The sequence below is a fragment of the Physeter macrocephalus genome, chromosome 12, assembly GCF_002837175.3.
Source record: "Physeter macrocephalus isolate SW-GA chromosome 12, ASM283717v5, whole genome shotgun sequence".
NCBI lineage: Eukaryota > Metazoa > Chordata > Mammalia > Artiodactyla > Physeteridae > Physeter > Physeter macrocephalus.
In genome coordinates this window covers 5,292,864-5,316,676 of record NC_041225.1, presented here as the reverse complement: position 1 = coordinate 5,316,676, position 23,813 = coordinate 5,292,864, and the positions used below count along the sequence as shown (strand labels likewise).

The 23,813-nt window shown below is 44.3% G+C and overlaps 2 protein-coding genes and 1 non-coding gene across 3 annotated transcripts in view; 1 reads left to right on the top strand and 2 right to left on the bottom strand.

The window, feature by feature from the left end:
- Nucleotides 1-23,813, bottom strand: part of CTNNA2 (catenin alpha 2) — a 1,212,193-nt gene that overhangs the window by 348,083 nt on the left and 840,297 nt on the right. The window lies entirely within an intron of this gene.
- Nucleotides 8,524-8,646, bottom strand: LOC112066539 (small nucleolar RNA SNORA72). Its single transcript, XR_002892715.1, has one exon. It is a non-coding gene; the product is annotated as a small nucleolar RNA SNORA72 (small nucleolar RNA).
- On the top strand, nucleotides 12,427-15,426 carry LRRTM1 (leucine rich repeat transmembrane neuronal 1). Its single transcript, XM_007116222.2, has 2 exons — nucleotides 12,427-13,029; nucleotides 13,428-15,426. Exon 2 carries the CDS (start codon nucleotides 13,487-13,489, stop codon nucleotides 15,053-15,055), a length of 1,569 nt encoding a protein of 522 aa, XP_007116284.1. The 5' UTR covers nucleotides 12,427-13,029; nucleotides 13,428-13,486; the 3' UTR covers nucleotides 15,056-15,426.

Here is a 23,813-nt window from a genome sequence, read left to right as displayed (position 1 = left end):
AATAGCAACAGATGGTTGGAGGGTGCCAAGAGGAGTGGGAATCCAGGAGGCAAATTTAAATTGCCCCATCTTCTCTTTTGCTGGGTCTCCTCTGGATGAACCCCAGGGGGAAGGAAGACCGTAGAAGAATTCTTTGGCTTTTACACAGCCAAAAGACTGATTGGTATGCAGCCTTCTTAGGTGCCCCATACTTGGATCTAGGGAATGCAGAAAAATCTCTTATCACCAATACCAACTGTGTTAAGTATGTGGCTTAGGTTTTCGATGCCTTGATTTCCACATATATATTGGGAAAGTGGTAGAATCTCATAGAACTTTTAGGAATAAATGGACTTAATATATTCATGTGTTTTACTTTAGAGCCAGAGATATCACTCTATAAGGTCTGGTGGAGCTGATGAGGAGCTGGTGAACATTTATGAAGTGAAGATTTATCAGAAGGTACATCGACCCTTTAAGGAGGTTATCTTGTGTTCAACATTCCTCTTGTGTCTCCAATCCCATCACACAGGATCCAGCATGCTAGTTATTTCACAAGTTCATGAACATAGGCTTGTTTTGGCCTTAGGGCCTTGGCTCTTGTTATTCCCTCTCCTTGGAGTTCACATCTCCTGGAGCTTTAATTGGCTGCCTCCTACTCATTATTCAGGTTTCAACTCAAATGTCACCTGCTCAAGGAAGCACTGCCTAACCTTAGATAAAGTAGGCCCCTTCCCTCAATTTCTCTCTTCCACATGGCTCTATTTTAACTTTCCCTAGCTATTCAGTATCTAAAAATTATCTTATATGTCTGTTTGCTTACAAAGTTACTCAGTCTTATTCAGAGACTAGAGTATGCCTGCATATGTTAAGTGCTCAACAGATATTTGTTAACTCCTAACTGGTGGGCTGATTGATTGACAAGAACAGGACCCCCAAATCATATATGTTGAAAACAGTATTCGTTATAGCTTTAAAGAATAAGTAATCCTCTTCTGAAAAGAGCAAATACCCAAAGCAGACTTCATACAGAATGACAGCAGTAGGCTTTAATGGAAAATTTCTCTCTCTCTCTCTCTCTCTCTCTCTCTCTCTCTCTCTCTCTTTCTGTTCAGCCTTGAGGTGAAAGGCAAACTAAAGGAGAGTGTTGGCCATTGTAACCAGGTTCCTTCACTTAAAACAAAGTCAAAAGTTGAGAAAAGCTCTAGGTCCTTTAGATGCCCATGTCTGTCCTCGGCCTGGTGAAATAAACTTGTATTGTGGAAAGCTTAGCCTCTCCTACAGACTCCCCTGCCTCACTTCTGGGGTCTGAAATGAAGGGAATCCAACAAACTACAGTAATGCTTGATTTAGACCAGTGACTTGCACATGCTAGAAGCTTAATAAGTTCCATTGGTCTTATTACTTGTATAAAGGCCTAACAGTACCTAGGGACCTGTACGTTTTCTAGAGATATTTAACTTGTGGTCTTAAGATTGGAGCATCAATCTTCCAACCTTCAGAAAACCAAGATCCAGTTAAGCAACTGCTCAGGAATATAAAAGTTCAGTTTAAATAAGTATGTGCCTAGTTGTTTCTACTTTAAAAATTGTTCTAACACCTAAATGGTTCTTCCCAGTTAAATACAATATTCTTTAATATTTATGTACTGTTATTTTAATTTTAAATTTCTATTTTTATAGGCAAAGGACAATTGAGCAGAAAAATATTATACCCTCTCTCTCTCATGCTGTGAAGCAACCTGTTTTACTGTTTAAGCCTGTGTTTGTTCTGTTTCAATTGTACAGAGGAAACAGTTCTGGCACCTTTAAAAATCAAAGATCTATCACTCAACAGGAGAACATAGCAACCTAGGAAAGGGAATTATGAGGAATAGAGAAAAGATACAGTGCTTCTAAAACCTCACTGGGCTTATGAATCACCTAGGAATCTTGTAAAAATGTAGATTCTAATTCAAGTATATCTTGGGTGGAGTCTGAGAGTCCGCATTTCTAACAAGCTCTAGGTGATGCTTGTGCTGCTGGTCCTTGTGTTTAAGGATGATGCAGTTTGGGTCACGTGGCTTGAGAAATAAAAATCACTTTAGAGCATTTAGTATTGTACTTAATAGTTATAGTAACATTAAGCCAGTACTATTTTATTTAACTTACAAAAATGACCAAAAATTCTTCCCCACCCAAGCAGAGATGAAGCTTCTTTCTCCCCTCCTTGAGTCAGGATGACCACATGACTAGCTTTGGCCAACAGACAACAGCAACCTGCTGGAAGGCGAGACCTGAAAAGTACTTGTGCACTGAGACTTGCTCTCTCTTGCTGCTCTTAGAACCCTTAAATCACCACACAGTTGCACCAGAGCTAGGCTTCTGGAGGATGAAAGGCCACATGAAAGAGAAGCAAGGTCCCCATGCCAACAGCCTGCCAATCGCCATCCCTTTGAGTGAAGCCATCCTAGGTTATACAGTCTCCAGCTAATTCTCCAGTTAACCACAGTCAAGCTGGCTTATACAGAAGATCTGACCCAACACACAGGACCATGAGCTAAATAAAAGGATTGTTGTTTTAACCACCAAGGTTTTTGTTTGTTTGCTTTGTTTTGTATTTTTTCATGCAGCCTCTAAAATGTGAACTGATACTTAAGAGGGAGCAATAAGAGTTTAAGTCAGAGGTGCATAACACCATTTGTGCTTATGATTCTTTTTCCTTCTTGTCTTCATTCTACGTGGTATAATTTTGGTCTCATATAATAGAAATGGATATCAGTAGTTATTGCAACAGAATTTGAACTATTTTTCTATAATTTAATTACATTTACTTTTACCTTGTATTTTACTATGTTGAATCCTCCTGTTTAGAAGTTAAGTCACGTGCCCAGGTCACACAGTTTGTAAATGGCAGAACACTTTTTTAGCCTAGCAGAGAGTCAGAAATTTCAAAAGTTCCTTGCAGTAAGTTATTCAGTGTCTCAATTCTTCTGCTAAGATGCAAATACAGAATTACATTCTGAGGGACATGATCTCCAGCCCTCACCTTGTTTCATGTTTGAGAAGGTAATGCTAGGCCCAGTTACAAAGGAATGATCTTACACTGATATGAGATGCCAATGGCAAACCCTCTTGGGGGAAGGACTCAACATCAGCCAGTCCTTGACCCAGAGTCCTTAGACAGACAGCACTGGTGTTGCACTGTTCCTTTGCAGGTTTACTCACTGTTGGGCAGCCTCTCCCAATGTTGATGGTCCTTGACCATCTGCGCTCTTCTCAAAACCTGCCAATCTCCACCATATTTTTTCTTTTTCACAGCCATGTGAAATACCTATTACTCACAATCTCATGGCCATGACTATATATTAAAAGCTGCTCGCTATGGACTTGGGCAGTGTTCCTTACTTTGTGCCTCCTATTGAAGTGATCTCCACCTCCTGTGCTCCCTCCTATTATTCCACGTTGAGAATCATCACATTAAAAGAAGCTTTCCAAACTGGTATTCCACCAGCTGAATAACGCCTGCAGTGTCACTTGCTTATGAATAGAATAGGATTCTTAAAAATTAGAATTTGGGGGCTTCCCTCGTGGCGCAGTGGTTGCGCGTCCGCCTGCCGATGCAGGGGAACCGGGTTCGCGCCCCGGTCTGGGAGGATCCCACATGCCGCAGAGGCCTGCAGTGTCACTTGCTTATGAATAGAATAGGATTCTTAAAAATTAGAATTTGAAAGCCTTTCATCAAACCATGTACTTTGCAGATAGCACAGGCCATATACTCCCTATCGCCCAGCTGCTTCCCACATCACAGCACCTTACCAGACTGCAAAGGCCTCTGATTGTACATCAGCTGTATTCTAGTCTTTCTCGCTGAGGATTTGCATATACTGCCACCACTGTAACTACCAAGCACGTTCCAGGGATTCCCTGATCTTTAGATCCAGATGTAACCTCTGTCCACATCTTTAACTGCTTACTCTTATTATTTATTTATTTATTTATTTATTTGGCTGCACCTCACAGCTTGTGGCATCTTAGTTCCCCAACCAGGGATTGAACCCAGGCCCTCGGCAGTGAGAGCTTGGAGTCCTAACCACTGGACCGCCAGGGTTAACTGCTTACTCTTAGCTCTATATGTTAGAGTTTTCTTTCACATCTTATTCTTCCTTTCCTCCCATCTACCCCAAATCAATCCATTCAGTGAAGTCATCTTAAATTGTTTCTTGGAAAAAGCACCATTTAAAAGATTGTCAATCCCACTGCAAAACTATTTTTGTACTTGTCCTGTCCTGTCCATCTCTCATGTTAATATAGTCAGCCTCACACAATATCTCACTTGGGCAGATATGGGAAGCTTCCAGCTGCTCTCCTTGGTTTCAGTATCCTTTTCCCTGCCCTTCGTGTTCAAGACCATTATCAGGATTATACTCCTTGTACCCACATTTTGGAAATCATAATCCAGGTTGAAAGTCTTCCCAATCTGGCTCTGAGCTAACACTCCAGTCTCATCTCTCCTCAGTCCCCTCTCTTTCATTCCTGTGCTCCAGACACCATAAGCATCTCAGAAGCCCCTGTAGTTTTTTCACAGACTTTGCCTACTTACTGGAGTGGCCTCCCTCTGTCTATCTGGTCAACCCCTCCTCCTTTTCTCCCACCTCCTCTGACTGTCCTTGCTCAATTAGCTAGAGAAATCTCTCCAATCCCACTTCTTGCTTACATCTCTGCCATAGCATGAATAATACTGCCTTGTCACCCATCACCTCCACTCCAGATCTAAGAATACCCAAGGCAGGCACCACATTTTATCTAACTTTATCTCATCAGTTAAACCTCCATTTGACTTAAACTAATGAAAAAAAAAATAAGAACAGCAACAGACATTTATGCTAAATTATTAAAAGGTATTCTCAAGGTGCCTGTGAAGATTAAGAAGTGGTTCCAGAGAATGGGAGATAATTGAATAAAGACATAAATGCATCCAACTGGTTAATTTACTACAGAAGGCTCACTGCTCATGGATGGTGGGGGATTTCCTACACAAACTAGATCTGTGAAATGAAGCCACATATAAATGGCATTAATGTGTGTGACTTCAACTCCAAAAGTTTGCACCTTCCTGGGTTAATAATTTGTGCCTGTATGTCAATGTAATATAAAGGCTTTTTATATTTAGCTCAGATTCCCCAGGCTATTGATTAGGCAAGAATTCAAACCAGTTAATGAAGTCAATTCAACAAGAATCTCTACAAAGCCAGCACTGTGCCAGACTGCACTAAGAGGAAAGGGGGCATGTTTATCACTGTAATGTGGCAATTCCGATGCTCTTTGTATATGGTTTCTCATATATGATAGTCTTCCACATCTTTAGAGGTAGATATTAGAGGGTCCTAAAAGCAGGAAAAGAACAAGTCTTTCCTTAGGGAATTTCATTTTACCTGCAGAGACAAAATTATCAACATCTGGAAAACAAGATAATTAAATGTCAAGATGTATCAGAGACAGAACTTACTACAGAATCAAATTGGTTCCATTATCTGTGGCTAGGATGAGGAGGTGAGACTTGCTAATACCAAGCAGAAGAACTGCAGTTGTCTGGCTATCCCCGTAAATTCTTGGGGCCTGACAGAAAACTGATTCTTGCACCAGCATCCTGTTACAGTGTTTGTTTGAGATCTAAACGTTAGAATCACTTCTTGGTATGGCGAGAGCCAAGTTAAAGTCAAATATACCTATGGGTTTACAATTAAATACATGCTTCCTAAGCTGTTTTGGCACATTGGTTTGATGTTAACAGATGTCCCAAATAAGTGGGTGAAACCATGAAAAACAAGATTTCTCGTGATTGAGATAGTGTATTGTGAATAGCAAAGAACAGAGTCTAGTGCATTTCACAAATATATTTAAACATTCTTACCTCCACAGAGTATTTTAAGTAACACGGCATTAAACTATTTTCAGACATTAACACTTTTGCGAAAATAATTTGGCTGGACAGCCACTTAATAAGATGTGGCAATGAAATGCTCGTGAGCTCCCAGAAGGAACACTGAAGACCCCAAAGCCCAAGCCTCCACTTGCCTCTTCAGGAAGGAGGGAGGAAAAGGGAATGGGAAGGAAAGATGGTTCCAAGGCACCAAGAACAGATTCCGACAGGGATCTCAGTCGGTGCCCCAGCCAGATGAAGGAAAGGGAACCAAAAGATGTTTCTATCTGTGGTGTAGTGGAGTTTCTCAAGGAGAAGAAGAAAGCAGCAAAAGAGATATTGAGGGTGAAATATGTACAACCTTTCAGGAGGATAATCTGGCCTTATGTATTGAAAGTCTTTTAAAACTCCCCACTCTTTGAATACCAATACCACTTCTGGAATTAAAATTTAAAGACACAGTTGCCTAAATGTGCAAGGGTATATGTCCTAGTCTGTTCAGGCTGCTATAACAAACTACCATAGACTTGGTGGTTAAACAACAAACATTTCTTTCTCACAGTTCTGCAGGCTTGGAAGTCCAATATCAAGGCACCTACAGATTCGGTATCTGGTCAGAGCCTGCCTCCTAGTTCGTGGACATCCGTATTCTCACTGTGTCGTCACATGACAGAAAGGGCCTGAGAGCTCTCTGGGTCTCTTTTTATAAGAGCACAAATCTCATTCACGAGGGCTCCACTCTCGTGACCCAATAACCTCTGGCAGGCCCCACCTCCAAATACCATCACATTGGGGATTAGGTTTCAACATATGAATTCTGGGGGGCACAAACATCCAGTCTATAGTAGTATATGTATGAGGAAGTTTGTCCCAGTCATTTCATAAGAGCTAAAAACCAGAAACAATCTAATTGGTAAAAAAGGGAGATGGGTAAAATAAATAGAATGGTCTGTAGCCATTGAAGATGATCCTATCAATTTGTATTCTGGATATGGGAATATATCAACAATGAAAAAAATGGTTACAAAGTAATATGTAAAATGTTATCGTATTTTTAGAAAATATAGATATATGTGAAATAGTAAAATTCTAAAAGAATATGTACCCAAAACGTAATAGTTTATCTCCAGGTGGTTGAATCTTCGGTGACAATCTTCATTTAAAATATTTTTTCTTGTTTTTTTTTTCCCCCATTTTTCATTTTTCTATAATAAAAAGGTAACACTTAGACATCCATGAGAAATACATACAGATTGACAGTGATAAGAAAACTGAGGTGTAATATAAGCCAGGAAATGCCTAAGGCTAGCATGTACAAGGGCTCTCTATACTTACTGCCTTACCAACAGTAAAACCAAACTTTATTAAGAGCCCTACTAAGTGCTAAGTACTGAGATAGACACAGACTTTACATTCTCTGTGTTTGAAATCTAATAGGACAGAGAACAAGATTCAGAAGACATGAGGTTTTTGTCCAAATTCTAGCACCCATCTTGGGCAATCACTTAACATTTCTGGCCCTTCAATTCCTGAATTATAAACTAGGAAATTAATGATACTTGAGTTACTTTTTCAGGATAGAATTTGTGAGTGCTCCAATAGAATGCTTCTTAAAATTTAATTTTAACCTGGAGCTAATGGTAAAATGCAGATTTGATTCAATGGGTCTAGGAAGACACCTAAACTTCTGCCTTTCTAACACGCTCCAGGCCTGCTAGTCCTATGCTTACACTTTCAAGTTGCAAAATTCTAATATACATGATATCATTGAATTTTCCCCAAGAATCCTTTAAGATAGCCATCCTTGGTCCTATTCCACTGATAATGGGGTGACCTGTATAGGATCAAACTTAGAGAAAATGGCAAAGCAAGGAACCCCAGTTGAAGTCTTTTTATTCCTAATCTCCAAGATGTTAAGGTCCCAATCAGTTCTAAAATAGTATAATTAGAAATGGCTGCCACACTCATATAAAGTGAACCGCACCAGGAGCAGTATTGGTAAAGGTAAGCCGCTAATATAGTTCAGAAGAATGAGAGATCACTCTACATGGGAATCAATTAAGAAGTCATAGAAGGGAACTTCTCTGGCGCTCCAGTGGTTAAGACCCTGTGCTTCCACTGCAGGGGCCATGGGTTCGATTCCCTGGTCAGAGAACTAGGATCCTACATGCCGCGTGGCATGGGCAAGAAAAAAAAATGTCATAGAGGAAATTTGACATCAGCCTCGAAGGATGGCTAGAATGAAAGCAAGCAAAGATGGAGAGAGTATATACAGCAGTTAGGTATCATATGGCATGATCAGAGCACATGGCAGTGCAGAGGAAGCTTGTAGAGAGGGGACCAGGACAGCAGAACAGGTCTCAGGAACTAACCCAGGTATTTATTACAAAAGTCAAAGATAACCCTAAGGTGTTCAGTCTTAGAGGCTAGAAGAATACAGCAAACTAAAATTTTCAGTGTAGCATTGGAAGCCCTTTTAAAAAAAATTTTACAGTTCATTTAATGGCATATGGTAATCATCAAATTAGCAATGGTTATCTTCAAAAATTATTACACTAGCTGTGCTGTCATTTCTCAAGGCTGGTCACATACCTAAAGTCACACACACTTCCCACATAAGATGCATCATACAAAGCAGACTTGGTTTATCACCAGTATTTATAAAACCAGCCCTAGGGAAAGAACTAGGTCTGGGGACCAATGGATCATCTTAATATAGCGAATGTTTGGAAGCCCTTTACCAACTTCCTTCCTCTCCCAACACAGATTCCATTTGTCCCTGTATATCTTCTTCCCCCGGAGAACTATTTGACTATTGGTCCCATTTGACCTGTCAGCTCTTCGCATTTGTATGTTCTAGAGACATTTACTCTCAAGCACTGGGCCATATATAATTATTATCGGCTAAGTCTCTCACGCTCTGTAAAAGGCCAGTTATATGCTGTGTGCCCACAGGAACAACAGGGTTAATTCTCTCCTTTTGAAATTGTGACTCCCACCCTCCTCCCCTACATCTAAATGTTTCCTTTTAAAGAAAATCCAGGGCTGACTGCTACTGAAAAGTAAAGACAACCACATAAAGACCAAGGTCCAGGCTGGAGCAAGCAATGACAGAACATTAAAATCACCACTTGAATTTCTCTTTCCTTGAACACTGCCAAAGATTACTATTGGAAGGCCAATCCTCAGAATGCATGCTCATTTCAGACTTTTGTCACTTGCACCTCTAGGTTCACAAACTATTTTGACTCAAATAAACGAATTGGAGGTGGCCTTCAGTTGAGATGAAATAGGAGAGGTACAACATTAAAAAAAACAAAAAACAAAAAAAAACTGTATGTGACCACCCCCTAGCACCCCATCACAACATAAAGTACCAAGAAGAAGCAAGGAGGGCTTACTATGCAAAGGTTAATGTATCAGTATAAGGTTTAGGAGAGGAGGAATTAATCACCTGTCCCTCCTCCAAACTATACTTCTGGCCTGTCCAGCTGCATCGAGCTTGCTCTTCCACCTCCTCTTAGTTCCAGATTGTGTTTTGGCAATCAGATCCATACTTCACGTACCCCTGAGTTCCTTCCCATTTGCTGAATCCACGTTTTCGAGATTCTTATCCTTTCTTACCCCACTCCCCAATCACATGTTGGCCTAATGGCTTGAGGTGCCTTTCTTGCTCAGCTACTACAGCAGTTCAGCAAGACATGCTAAATATCTTTCGCCATACCATCACGGAAAATAACAAGGGTGTTTTTAAAGTGTGTAAAATATCTCTCATCAGCATCCAACGCTGAAGGAGAAGACATTTACCAACAGAAACCTGTGCTTAGCCCAGAAAAAGAGATTGATCATGTATATACACAATCGTCACATTATAACCTGATGCATTAGATGTTCTCACAAGAGAGGTAAAGAGTTATGAGAGATCAAACATGAGGAAAGAAAGAACTTTATGTGAGCTCTTTCTTTTTTTTTTTTTACTTTTTAGTGTGTTGGACCCTAAGAGGCATGGAATTAAAACTCATGAAAACCAGCTATATCAGCTTGCTTTGGTGACTCAAAAGTTGTCGTTTCTCGACTCAACTTTGCTGAAACACTTGATTCATGTTGTTCTTATTTAACCTAATTTGCATTGATTTAATCAGGGCTGGTATGCTTTAAATACACAATAAATTGGGATTCTGCAACTTAGATGACTTAGAATAGCTAAATTTCAATAAAGCTCATTTCAATCTGTTAATGTATACGGTTCTGCCAAGGGGTTTAAAACCGTAGAAAAGATGCAAACTTGCCACATTAGAAGTGGGAAAGATTTAAAGACACCATCCAGATGAAATGATTTGCAGGATAATAAAGTGAAAAGCAATATATATATGTACATATGTATTTTTTAATTACAGCCTAGACATATCTTCTACGTTCTGAGTATCATACTTAGAAGAAAACTCACATATAAATGCAGTTAATTTAATTTTATTTTCCTTCCTTCTTGCCAACACTCAACTCTTTTCTGCCTCTCTGTACCAGCTCTACAAATCAAGTGACATCCAAAGTGGGACCTCTTCTTGCCCATTTGGCAGGCTCTAGCACCACTTTGCAAGCTGCCTGCATTAGGAGAATTTTCTTCCTAGCAGCCACGGGGATTGGGTGGCTTGTACTCACACTACTTGCTGAATGGTTGGCCATTGTTTACCCCTGCCTGCCCCAGCTCCCCAACCCTTTAGAGTTTATGGCTCAATCAGCTGGCTTGCTGTGAGGAATAACTGTCTTGGCAAGAGGTGAAAACACTTGATGGTGAAATCGTTTGTCTGGTAAAGTGTTCCGCAGCACCCTGGAGGTGCCAGGGCCCAGTCCAGAGTCAGGCAGGAGGCAAGCGTGATGGAGAGGTGACCATCAAGAATGGGAAAGGAAGACCAGCACTTTAGTGCGGGACAGAAAATAACCTATCTGTGCCAGTAACAAGCTGTAAGACCCCGGATAATCACCCCATGTCTCTGTACCTCAGTTTTGTCATGTGCAAAATTCAGATTTTCTAATGCTTCTTTTAGCTCCTAAGACAGCAGGTGACGTCTAGGACATTTCAGCTTTGTTTTCCTTCCAATTAAAGGATGCATCTCAGAGATGAATGGCCAGGCCAGAGCTCAGAGGAATACAAAATGGAATGATTCAGCCCCTGTTCATATAACTTTTCCTGAAAAGTACCACTAGTCTTTGGTGACTTTGATTCCACTGGTTACTAGTGTCTTTAGCTTGACTATAAGGAGCAACTTAGTTACTTGTCCAAAGCCAGTCCAACCCTGGAGCTTTGCTAATCCACCTCATTATTATCCATGTGAGCACAACTATAGATAATGCCCACTTATTTTCAGTTCCTAAGAGTCGGACATGATGGGAATTAGAAGTGAGGAGCTGCAAATTCACATTTGATTCTCCCTATTACCTCCTTGGGCATATTTGTCAAGAAGGTAGGCTTATCCACTCACTTCCAGCAGGGTTTATCTTTTTTTTTTTTTTTTTTTTTTAACAGATGACCAACAGGTCCCTGACAACAGCAATGCAGACCCTCTCCAGACCAGTTGGAACAAGACAGAGCTCAACATAAGAAGCTTAAGGAGCCCATCCATAAATGAGTGTTAATGGAAAGAATCAGGCCAAGACCTCTTCATGCTCAGATGATACAATTTAGTAACAGTCTCAAAGCTTAAGTACGGGTGTATATATAGAAATGGGTAGGCTTCATGAGGGTTTAAACTACCCCTTCTCCTCTCATCCTCTCGCATATTCTCCTGGAGCGGAGTGTACTGCAGGGTTCTGTAAATCACCATGAGCAGCACGTCAGGGTCAGCCCTCCTGGCGTCAGACATTAGAATCTTTCTTTAATCCACCCGGGACCCCACAGACATCTATGGAGAATGGTGAAGCCCCGGCGGGATCTCGGGCAAGAAAAACTCCCTGTACACAGACATAGGTTTCTGCCACTCTAGGTCTCCTACCGCCGGGACCAGGATGGCTTTCCAAATCCGCTGAGTTTGGAAAGCATTCCCCCATCCACCACCTAAAAGGGCTGGCTGACTGCAGAACTCCAGTGCCCGCAAGGGAAAAAAGAAAAATCTCAGCCAAGTCCCCACAATCATTGCTTTCCTCTAGCTTCTCTCAAGTTGCTTTTCTAAAGCAAAGGACCAAATGTTGATTTCTCTACAGATTCCTACGTATCTCTTACACGTAGACAGCTTTAAAGGGGGTGGGGGGAACGTTCCCCAAAGGGAAGGGGAGGGCGGAACAGAATATTTCAGTCTCCCACTTGGAAATATCTTGCCGTTGATGATGCTTTTCCAAACCTCCATCCCCCCTCCTTTTTTTTTTTTTTTTTTTCTTTTTGGAAATATGGACCAAAAAGCTGAAAGTTATTTCCATTTCATCAAAGAACATATATTACTTTAGTGGTTCGGGAGAACGTTGGTTTTCTGCCCACCCCTTTTCAATCTGCCCATGTCTGAGGTGCTCCGGGAAGACGCACAATCGTGAGCAGCTTACGACACTCAGTGAGCAGTAGGTGCCGGTGCAAGCTCGCGCCTCACACTGCCTGGCGGAGGGAAGGAGCCCGGGCGCCGGGCGCCGCTCCCCGCTCCCAGCGCCGCCGCCCGAGCCGCCCGCCGCCCGCACCTCCCCGCCGCCCGCAAAGCATGAGCGAGCCCGCTCTCCGCAGCCGCCCCGGGCGCGAATGGCAGGCGGTCTCCGCGGAGCAAAAGGTGGCGCCGGTCAGTGGTCCTTTCCAATGACGGACATTAACCAGACTGTCAAATCCTGGGGAGTCGCGAGCCCCGAGTTTGGAGGTTTTTTTTTTTTTTTTTTTTTTCCCCACAACGTCACAGTCCGAACTGCAGAGGGAAAGGACAGCGGCAGGAAGGCGAAGCCCCGGCTCCCGCACGCAGTTGGGAAACTTGCGGGTCCTAGAAGTCGCCTCCCCGCCTCGCCGGCCGCCCTTGCAGCCCCGAGCGGAGCAGCAAAGTGAGACATTGTGCGCCTGCCAGATCCGCCGGCCGCGGACCGGGGCTGCCTCGGAAACACAGAGGGGTCTTCTCTCGCCCTGCATATAATTAGCCTGCACACAAAGGGAGCAGCTGAATGGAGGTTGTCACTCTCTGGAAAAGGGTGGGTAAGACACTTTTTAATTAAATTCTTTCCCGAAGATTTTTTTTTTTTTTTCCTCCCTTTTCTTTGCTGCAGCATCTAACATGGACCAAATCACCATCTCTTTGATCTTTACGTGGCTGTGAGCTTTCTATGCTGCCCAGCTTTCTGCATGCTTGGAGGTGAACGTGTGGCTTTGGGGGGGGGGGGGTCCTGCTTTATTTCAAGGTATTTATTTGATTTTTGCCCTTTTCTCCCCCTCCCCCGCTCCCCCTCCCTCGGAATAAAATATGATGAGGTGAACGTGTGGCTTTGGCGGGGGGGGGGGGGGTCCTGCTTTATTTCAAGGTATTTATTTGATTTTTGCCCTTTTCTCCCCCTCCCCCGCTCCCCCTCCCTCGGAATAAAATATGATGTAGATTTCTGACCGAGCGCTTCCAATGGACATTCTCCAGCCTCTCTGGAAAGATTCTCGCTAATGGATTTCCTGCTGCTCGGTCTCTGTCTATACTGGCTGCTGAGGAGGCCCTCGGGGGTGGTCTTGTGTTTGCTGGGGGCCTGCTTTCAGATGCTGCCCGCCGCTCCCAGCGGGTGCCCGCAGCTGTGCCGGTGCGAGGGGCGGCTGCTGTACTGCGAGGCGCTCAACCTCACCGAGGCGCCCCACAACCTGTCCGGCCTGCTGGGCTTGTCCCTGCGCTACAACAGCCTCTCGGAGCTGCGCGCCGGCCAGTTCACGGGGTTAATGCAGCTCACGTGGCTCTATCTGGATCACAATCACGTCTGCTCGGTGCAGGGGGACGCCTTTCAGAAACTGCGCCGAGTTAAGGAACTCACACTGAGTTCCAACCAGATCACCCAACTGGCCAACACCACCTTCCGGCCCATGCCCAACCTGCGCAGCGTGGACCTCTCGTACAACAAGCTGCAGGCGCTCGCGCCCGGTCTCTTCCACGGGCTGCGGAAGCTCACCACGCTGCACATGCGGGCCAACGCCATCCAGTTCGTGCCCGTGCGCATCTTCCAGGACTGCCGCAGCCTCAAGTTTCTCGACATCGGATACAATCAGCTCAAGAGTCTGGCGCGCAACTCTTTCGCCGGCTTGCTCAAGCTCACCGAGCTGCACCTGGAGCACAACGACTTGGTCAAGGTGAACTTCGCCCACTTCCCCCGCCTCATCTCCCTGCACTCGCTCTGCCTGAGGAGGAACAAGGTGGCCATTGTGGTCAGCTCGCTGGACTGGGTATGGAACCTGGAGAAAATGGACCTGTCGGGCAACGAGATCGAGTACATGGAGCCCCATGTGTTCGAGACCGTGCCACACCTCCAGTCCCTGCAGCTGGACTCCAACCGTCTCACCTACATCGAGCCCCGTATCCTCAACTCCTGGAAGTCGCTGACGAGCGTCACCCTGGCCGGGAACCTCTGGGACTGTGGGCGCAACGTGTGCGCCCTGGCCTCGTGGCTCAGCAACTTCCAGGGGCGCTACGATGGCAACTTGCAGTGCGCCAGCCCCGAGTACGCACAGGGCGAGGACGTCCTGGACGCCGTGTACGCTTTCCACCTGTGCGAGGAGGGGGCCGAGCCCACCAGCGGCCACCTGCTCTCCGTCGTCACCAACCGCAGCGACCTGGGATCCCCCGCCGGCCCAGCCACCACTCTCGCTGACGGCAGGGAGGGGCAGCCCGACAGCACGCCTGAGCTGGCTACCGTGGCCCTCCCCGGCGGCGAACACGCCGAGAACGCTGTGCAGATTCACAAGGTGGTCACCGGCACCATGGCCCTCATTTTCTCCTTCCTCATCGTGGTCCTGGTGCTCTACGTCTCTTGGAAGTGCTTCCCAGCCAGTCTCAGGCAGCTCAGACAGTGCTTTGTGACGCAGCGCAGGAAGCAAAAGCAGAAACAGACCATGCATCAGATGGCTGCCATGTCTGCCCAGGAATACTACGTTGATTACAAACCGAACCACATTGAGGGAGCCCTGGTCATCATCAACGAGTATGGCTCGTGTACCTGCCACCAGCAGCCCGCGAGGGAATGCGAGGTGTGATTGTCCCAGTGGCTCCCAACCCGTGCGCTACCAAATATGCCTGGACAGCCGGGGCGGGCCGGCAAGCTCCAGGCTGGGGTCTCCTGTCTGTGCTCTGATATGCTCCTTGACTGAAACTGTAAGGGGATCTCTCCCAGAGACTTGACATTTTAGCTTTATTGTGTCTTAAAAACAAAAACGAGATAAAACACAACAAAACCCCACCCCACAACCTTCAGGACAGTCTATCTTAAATTTCATATGAGAACTCCTTCCTCCCTTTGAAGATCTGTCCATATTCAGGAATCTGAGAGTGTAAAAAGGTACCAATCATTGATTTTTTTTTTTGTAAACTTAAAATGTTTAAAATAAAATAGCATTTACAGTTTTTACAGACTGGTGTAACCTAAATGAATTGTTACCTGGTTAAGAGAGAAGCAACAGTTAGAATTCCCCCCCCCCGCCCCCACCCCGTGTGTGTGTGTGTGTGTGTGTGTGTCTGTGTGTGTGTGTGTGTGTGTGTGTGTGTGTGTAGGGGTGATCTAGTGGCCAGAGGGAAAATCCAGAAATTCAGGAGCAAAGTAGCCAGGCTCATTTTGAAACATTAAGAAGGACAAACAGAGCTTATCAGGTGGATGTACCCCCACATGATTAAGGACTGAAAAAAGCAAGACCCTTATATTATATTTGGGGGTGAGGGGGTGCAGTGCAATCTAGCCACTTTAAAGCAATTGAAAGGAGGACTGAGGACTGAGCCTCCTTGCTCAGCCTTTAAGGCAGAGATCATTGCAAATGCTTTTTAAAAGGCAGTGCCAGACAGTTTTTCTTATGAACAGGAAACATTTTTGCACTTAATACAAGCATCTTTCAAATCGATTCAAAATCTCACCCCCAAATGCCACTGGTTCACTATTCTCCTACGCCTTTGATTCACCAGACTTAGTAGCATTTGTTCCCTTTTCCATACTCTTCTCTAGTGAAAGACCCTCAGCTCCTGCTCTCTGTGGTCTGACTCAGGGAAATAAGGCGAAATACAAATGTTCGGTGATGAAAGCTGTGCTTTCTGGAGCATATTGGTAAGACTGCAGCAAGCTGAGGCTCTCAGCAGTGACAGCACACTCCTAGCTGCTGTGGGGAACAGTGGGAAAATCCTACCCTGGGCTGAATGCCTACGTGGGTGCTGCTTGTAGCAGGAGACTTTAGGGGCAGACGGGATACAGAAGTGATGGGGGTGCAGTGAAATGGGGAAGATGAGCTTTTGATCCTATGTTCCAATGTTACTGAAATAAGAATAATTTGTTAACCCAGGACAGAAAAGCTGCCTCTCTTCAGATTGCCCTGTTGTGTGATGCCTGCTTTCCTGTGTTGTCTTAGTTTTCTTCTGTGTTGGGGTCAGTGATTTCCCCTTCCCAACCTTCACAGGCGGGTCCACAGAGATGTGGGTTGTTTATTGAACTAAATTCAAGAGTGGTAGCAGGTGGCAGTGTGGGGAAGGGACAGGGGAGGAGTATGTGTGATGGATGGGAGGGGGTCTTTCACTAGCTAGCAATTTAAGCAAATGTGTGATTGAAATCAACTGTCATGAGTGACAGCTGGTGAGCTAATGTTGTCCATATCCAGAAGTTTTTCTCAAACTCAGGTGCTCACCCTTCTGAATGATCTTACAGACTGGCATCTTTCTTTTTTCCTTTTCTTTTGGGAGAGAGAGAGAGCCAAGTCTGAAGGGCAGGAAGAGGGATGGAGGGAGAAAACATACACCACTCTCTCCCAAAATGCAAATGCCTCCGGCCACCTACCTAAAAAGGCACAATCAGCTGTTTGAAATGCAGAATGGCATTGCCAGGAGGTTTACTTAATCTGAGGGTTGGTAGTAGATTTCTCTTCTACCAATGGAGAACCCAATATGCCTAAAAATACTGCTTCTAAGAGGTTCTTTCAAGAGAGGTATTTTGCAAATGTCTCTAAGATGTTAAGCCTTGGTAGAGAGCTTCTAACACACGCGCGCGCGCACCCCCACCCCATAATCTCATTTTCTCTGACCAGGAAACTTCATCTTATTTTGTTTATAATTTAAACATGACTTTATGACACATACCATGCACGCAACACCCATTTAAACTAGTAATGTTCTAGAAGAGAGACGCTTTGATAACTTTGAGGAGGGGGTTTTGGATTTAGTCTAAGAATGATCATTTGGGAATGCCATTGTAAACAGCATCTCACTTGGAGGGCAGGGGTTGCAGGAACACCTATAATTAAACCTCACTAAAGAGACCTCCTCTAGGAGACAACAGACCTTTTCTGGAAAAAAAAAAAAAAATCCCCCAATTGTGCAACTGAAGGATTCAATTCAATCCTTGGCTTCCATGGATTTGATGTGCTCCTAGGAAGGTTCCTGAAATCCAGCGCCAAAAGCTGCTCTGGCTTGGTGCATTAAGGGCGGTGTTGGTACGCTTATAAGGAAAGCTTCCAGAAGCAAAGCCTTATTGGCAAACATCAGAAGCACAGATCCACCCCACCCCCTAGAAATATGGATATTGGAAACTGGAGAATTTCTCTCCTATCTCTAAGACTTTTTCCCTCTTCATTCTTCTTTTGTAAATGTGGCCATGAGAAAAAGCTAGAGAATAATCATGCTTTGTTATATGCTGCTGCCACCCCTACCCACCATATGACTAAACACCACATATGTAGAAGATCTGAAGTCCATGTAAATCGAATGAAATACTATTGTAAACAGGACTCTGTAACCTGAGACCTGGAGAACAAATGATGGTCATGAAAACTGTGTTCTTAATTTGTTTGTGTGTGTTTGTGTGTGTGTGTGTGTGTGTGTGTGTGTGTGTGTGTGTCTGATTGTCTCGGTGTTGTTTGCCTTTATAGGCAAGGAAATATGTTTCCTACACAAACAGAGAAATTTAGCTCACATCATTTCATGCTCCTGTGCCTCTTGCTTTGGAGAATAGCAGGGGGTGGGGGAAGGCAAGAATGAGGGAAATTGGTAGATTTAACTAAGGTTTTATGACACTTGAAATCTTTTCTTTCTTAAATTAATTGATCTTTAAGCTTCAAGAAACTTGCTCTGACCCCCTCTAAGGAAACTACTGAGCATTTAAAAGACAATCTGATTTTTAAAGGTGTAGCACCTTTTTTGTTGTTGTTCTTCCCACAGAGAGTGCTGATCTCCTTGTCCTGTGCTGTCTGGAAAGAATTTAAGACCTAGGCATTGTCTCTTCTTGGGCATTGTGATGGATTAACCCTCCATTTGCAGTACCTTCCCAGCTGATTAAAGTTCAGCCCTAGTATAGAGGTTTTTCAAATATTTATATAGAAAAAAAAAAGTCCTTTCAAATGACAAATGACACTCTCAGACCAGTCTTAGCCCCGATAGTTTTTTTTTAGGTGGTACCAGAATGAGCAGGTAAAATGAAACCCATCCTTTGGCCTTCACTCTGAGGAAAAGCAGCCCCTGGGGCTCAGACTCCAGCCCTGATAGTTGAGACCGCCACCCAGCCCAGGCTCTCAAGACTGCAAAGTTGCCATCATAAAGAAAAGGTTATTCCAGTAAAAGGAAACTTTTAAAATGCATTTTTAATGTTCTCTCAAGCTCTTCAAAGTCTAAGAGTGCCTTACTTTTTTTCCCCCGGCCTTCAGGAAGGAGATATTCGGTATTACTTAACACCAACAACACGTTTATGAGTATGTGTAAGTCATTAGAGGGGCAAACACTACCTGTTATTTCTCTCAAGTTTCCCGAGCAACTGCACACAGATCACTGGAGGGCTTAGGGGCCTCCTGTGTTGCTGGGTTATATTAATCGACTTGTCAGCAAGTTCGGCACCTATTCTGTCTGGTGCAGCCATGTAGAAGGGAGCGCTGGTGGATCACACATCCTGGGATAATGAAAGGCATCAGATACCCTTCTCACAGAGAACATTATCAAGAGGCCAGAATTTATATGCTTTGGAGAATGGGTATTATAATGTTTCAGGGTAGTCAAAATAAGCATCAATTATATCCTCTAGATAGGTGGTTATGTTGGTGGATTTGGGCTTGCCATGGATGGAATGTCAAATAGCAAGGAGTTAATTGGAATATGACTATTAGGCTCCTGAAATATATTTTGGGAGAAGTTTAGGGATATACACATACATACATACATACACATATGTATATGTATGTATGTGACATGACACATAATAGTTACACACACATACTACATTGTCATGTATGTATGTATATATATATAACCACATGTATAACAACATACACTTGATCATATTATGTAACTAATCCCTTCAGCATTAATTATCCTCCTGCTTTCTTCTTCCATGATCAAACTTTTACTCACAAAAGATCTGATAAAATCAATCACAAGGTGTAAAGGACTGAGGTGGCTGATGGTATTTTCAGGCATTAGTTGATGAGTGGTAGAGGCTCTGCAGGCTGGGGACCTTCTGAGCTCCTCATTCCATAGAAGGGTGTACGCCTGCTACCTAGTGGTAAGAGCCAGCAAAGCATTCTTTAGAGAGCATGCACCTAACTAATGAGTTCCACCTCAGGGTTACAAAACGTATCTCCATTAAAAATTGCTCTACTCTAATTTTTTTCCAGGGATCCTGCAGGCAAAATTCTTCCTCCTGTGACTGGGCCCCATCTCCTGGCCTTCCTCAGCTGGACACAGTTTACAGTTTTTTGCTCAAAGCAGAAGCCTGGCTATTACGTCCTTAAGGCTTAGTCCGAGTTGTAAATGAGATGGAGGAAATACATTTATTGAACGGTTACTTGGTATGAGAGCCTTTATCTAGACCTTATCTTTACATGAGGAACCTGAGGCTTAGAGAGGTTGAGTGTTTTTGTACAGTTAGTAATTGGAAGCACAGGGCATTCAGTCGGGTGTCCTTTTAACTATACCCTGTTTCTAATTTCCTTGAATGGTTGCCTCCTCCACTCCTCTAACCAGCAAAGACCCTAGGACTAGCCTGGGCTAAGGGTACATGCTCACCATATTCTTGGTGGATGACATGGGTGCAATGCTTGAATCCAGGAATTTTCATCATGACTTTGTTTGCTCTGGCCTCTGGTAATCGGGTCATGCAGGACTCTGCCAACAGAGGAGACCTCTCACAGGCTTGCAGGAGCTCAGAGTTCAGTTAATCATCCAGTCCAACCACTAACCAGAGGATTTTGGACTCAGAGAGACTAAGGTCTTCCAGGTATTCATGTATTACTGTTGAGGATTTATCTAATGACCCCTCTTGGTCATTAAATGGGCTATGTCTCTGTGGTGGTGGGTCTCAACCAAGGGCAAATCTGCCATCCAGTCAATGTAATGTCCGGAAACATTTGTGATTTTCATGCTTGGGGGTGGGATGCTACCAACATCCAGTGAGTAGAGGTCATGAATCCTGCTGAACACCCTACAATGTACAGGAAGGCCCCCTCAACAAGGAATCATTTACCCTAAAATGTCAAGGGTGCCGAGCTTCAGAAACTCTGCTCCCTGGTATAGAGTAATGAGGCCATTGACACCAACATGCTGCGTTCCAGCTTTGCTTGGAGTCGTTCACCCAGCTCTGTTGCCTTCTAATCTTCCTCTCTTGAAAGAGAATTGGAAGTCTAAACGAAAACCCCTCCGGTTGGCTGCTAATCAGCACGAGGACCTGTAGCTAGCACATGCTTCTCAAAGAACATATGGCAAAACTTAAATTAACTGGGACAAAACCTGTCAGAGCCCTCCATTGACCCACTTTTTCTCTGGCAATACCTCATCTAGGAAACAGAAAAAAAAATTCGAGTTAACAGTGGATATTTAATTAACAAGAAGGAAAATGAGAAACTTGATATTCCTTTCAGTAGGTGTTCTGATGTCTGGGCTTTTCCCCTTCTCCAACCAAGCCTGGAATGTCTCCAAGGTGGGAATGGGCTTTCATTTTAAAAATCAACGTGCTGCTGGGCTTCCCTGGTGGCGCAGTGGTTGCGCGTCCGCCTGCCGATGCAGGGGAACCGGGTTCGCGCCCCGGTCTGGGAGGATCCCACATGCCGCGGAGCGGCTGGGCCCGTGAGCCATGGCCGCTGAGCCTGCGCGTCCGGAGCCTGTGCTCCGCAACGGGAGAGGCCACAGCAGAGGGAGGCCCGCATACCACAAAAAAGAAAAAAAATAAAAAAAAAAATAAACGTGCTGGGACTTCCCTGGAGGTCCAGTGGTTAAGATTCCGAACTTCCCATGCAGGGGGCGCGGGTTCGATCCCTGGCTGGGGAACTAAGATCCCATATACCATGTGGTGCAGCCAAAAAATAAAAATAAAAATCAATCTGCTTAGTCTAGTGAGTGGTGGACATATTAATCAGGGCCATGATTTCAGACCTTAGAAGCAGGATGGTCTAGAGATGAAGGCATCGTAAACTGAAAGGCATTTGGGGGCCAGGCAGACCACATTGATGAGTGAAGTTTATGGGCCTATGACATTAGGAGAGAACTAGAGAGTTCACTTCAAAAATGCAGCTTACTTTTGATTGGTCCTGGTTAATCACAATTCTGCAGGCTACGTCGAGAGAGTGCTCTGAAAGAACCCCGGTCTTGAAGTCAGGAGACACGGTCTTTAGACCTGGTTCTGGCACACACAGGCCTTGCATCCAACTGGTAATCATCTTAACTGCAGACAGCCTCTCTCTCTTTGCCTTTGAGAGGGTTCATTCAGGTATTCCCTAAGGACCCTTTGGGTTCTGGGCTTCTATTTCATCATTTTCCCCGACTATAATACAAAAGTGGTTTCAAGCTAGTGCCACTTAACCAGAAAATTAAAATTCCCCTGAATTCCCATTCCCCAAATATTCTGATTCATCAATCAGGCTTGACTGCATGTGAACGTGTAAAGGTAGATAAAAAATCATAAAGAGACCAGGGCTTCAGAGAGGGATGTGGGTATGCAGGAAAACAGATGAGAAAGCACGGGCAAGTGTGGGTGGAAAATGGGGTTTTTAGAATGTGCAGGAAGATGAAAGGAAACCCTAGAGAGGACACACGCACTCACACTCACACACACGTGAGATGGGGAGACCCAGGAATCTGTCATGAAGCAGGACCAGTAAAAAGGCTGAAGAAGCCACTGCGGTGGAGGGCGGGGGGCAGGGAAGAACTACAGGCAAACATTTGCACAGGACCCCTGAAATAACTTACTAGATCTGAGTAAGTGGCTACAATGAAAACGAGGGGTTCAGAGCCCTTTAGTAAAATGAGAGCAAGGGGGAGGGATAGAGAAAGGGAGAGATGGGAAAAGTAAAAGCCAAGGTTGGAAGGTGGGGGAGAGGGGAAGAGAGAGGAAAAAAAAGAGAGCAAGAGGGGAGAGACAGTTTCAAGATTTGTGCTTTATATTGATCGAATAATCATCGGAAGTGGCTGCGATACACCAACTCTATTCCACAACGCTTTTTAATCGTTTCTTTCCTGACTCTGATCTACCAGGTTGGCTATTGGCTTCTTATCAACGTCATATTGGGAAGTCATTTTTCTCCCTGCTTTATGAGAAAAAAAATAATTTTCTAGCTGCAGCCTTCTTTCTTTTGCTCAGCTAGGAAAATGCTTCTCCACCCTGGCTGCACATTGAAAGCACTTGGGAGCTTTAACAAATATTGATGCCTGGGTCCCTTCCACAGAGATGTGGATTTAATTGATCTGGAGTGTGGCTTTGGGGAGGATATGTTTTAAAACTTCCCAGGTGATTGTAAAGTTCACTCAAAGTTGGGAAACACCGAGCTAGAGGGTCACAGGTATCGCCACATTTGTAGCTCAGCAATCTGTAAGATCCACAAGTCAGACTGCAGCTCTTTAAGAAAGCATGGTGGGCTGGTGGATGGGGGGTCAGCGTTAAGTGAGGAGGCCCCAGCCTCACTGAATCCTCCTGGTGGGGCTGATTTTGTGAGAAAGATGTACAAGCATACATGGGCTTGTCATTTGTTTCTGAGTGCTCTATAGTTTACTAAGTATTCTTTAAATTATTTTTTTTAATTCTCCCAACAATCACAAAAGGCAGACCAAACTTGTCCCATCTTTTAGACAAGAAGACTCAGATCAGAAGAGGTTAAGTAGCTTGCCGAAGGTCAAGGCCTAGCACCTGGAACTGCGTCTTCTAAATTCTGTGTCCTCCTCCGTCATTTCCCTTTCCTTCTCTGATTGGTTGTGATGAGGCATGGCTGGCCTTGCTCAAAATACAAACCTCAGTAAGTCTTCCAGCAGGAGTCCTGGAGCACACATTGCACTCATGCTCCTATATCTTCTCCCTCACCAGCCAGAGTCTGGCCATGAGAAAATTTGGCATCACAGTCTCACTACTGCCCCTTTGGTTTCCCCCTCAAGCCCCCTCCCGAGCCTGACACTCTTCTCATTTCCACAGGAGCCTCCATGATGCCTCAGAGACTTCCAAATAGATGCCAACGCTTTCCAAATAGCGAACATCAAAATGTTCCCTTTCCATTCAGCCTACTGCCATCAACTCCTTTAGCAGCAACTCTTTAAAGGATGTGAAAACTAAATGCTAGTAGAAAATGGATGGATGGATCTTGATACCTATTTTATCCAGAAATTCTTGCAGTTTAAAAAAGATCTTTTGGGGGAATAACCTAAGGAAACTGTTCTAATGCTAGAATTGCAGGTACTGAAACACCTGGGTGATGTATATTTGGACAGGAGATCCTTCCTTGTTCTTCTCAAATGAAACAACACAGGCAATTGCTCATATGTAAGCCCAGATCTGCCAACAGTTTATGGGACTCAAAATAA

Bases quoted from the DNA above. Each gene is read 5' to 3' on its own strand.
- LRRTM1 (XM_007116222.2), top strand. From the start codon at position 13,487: ATGGATTTCCTGCTGCTCGGTCTCTGTCTATACTGGCTGCTGAGGAGG.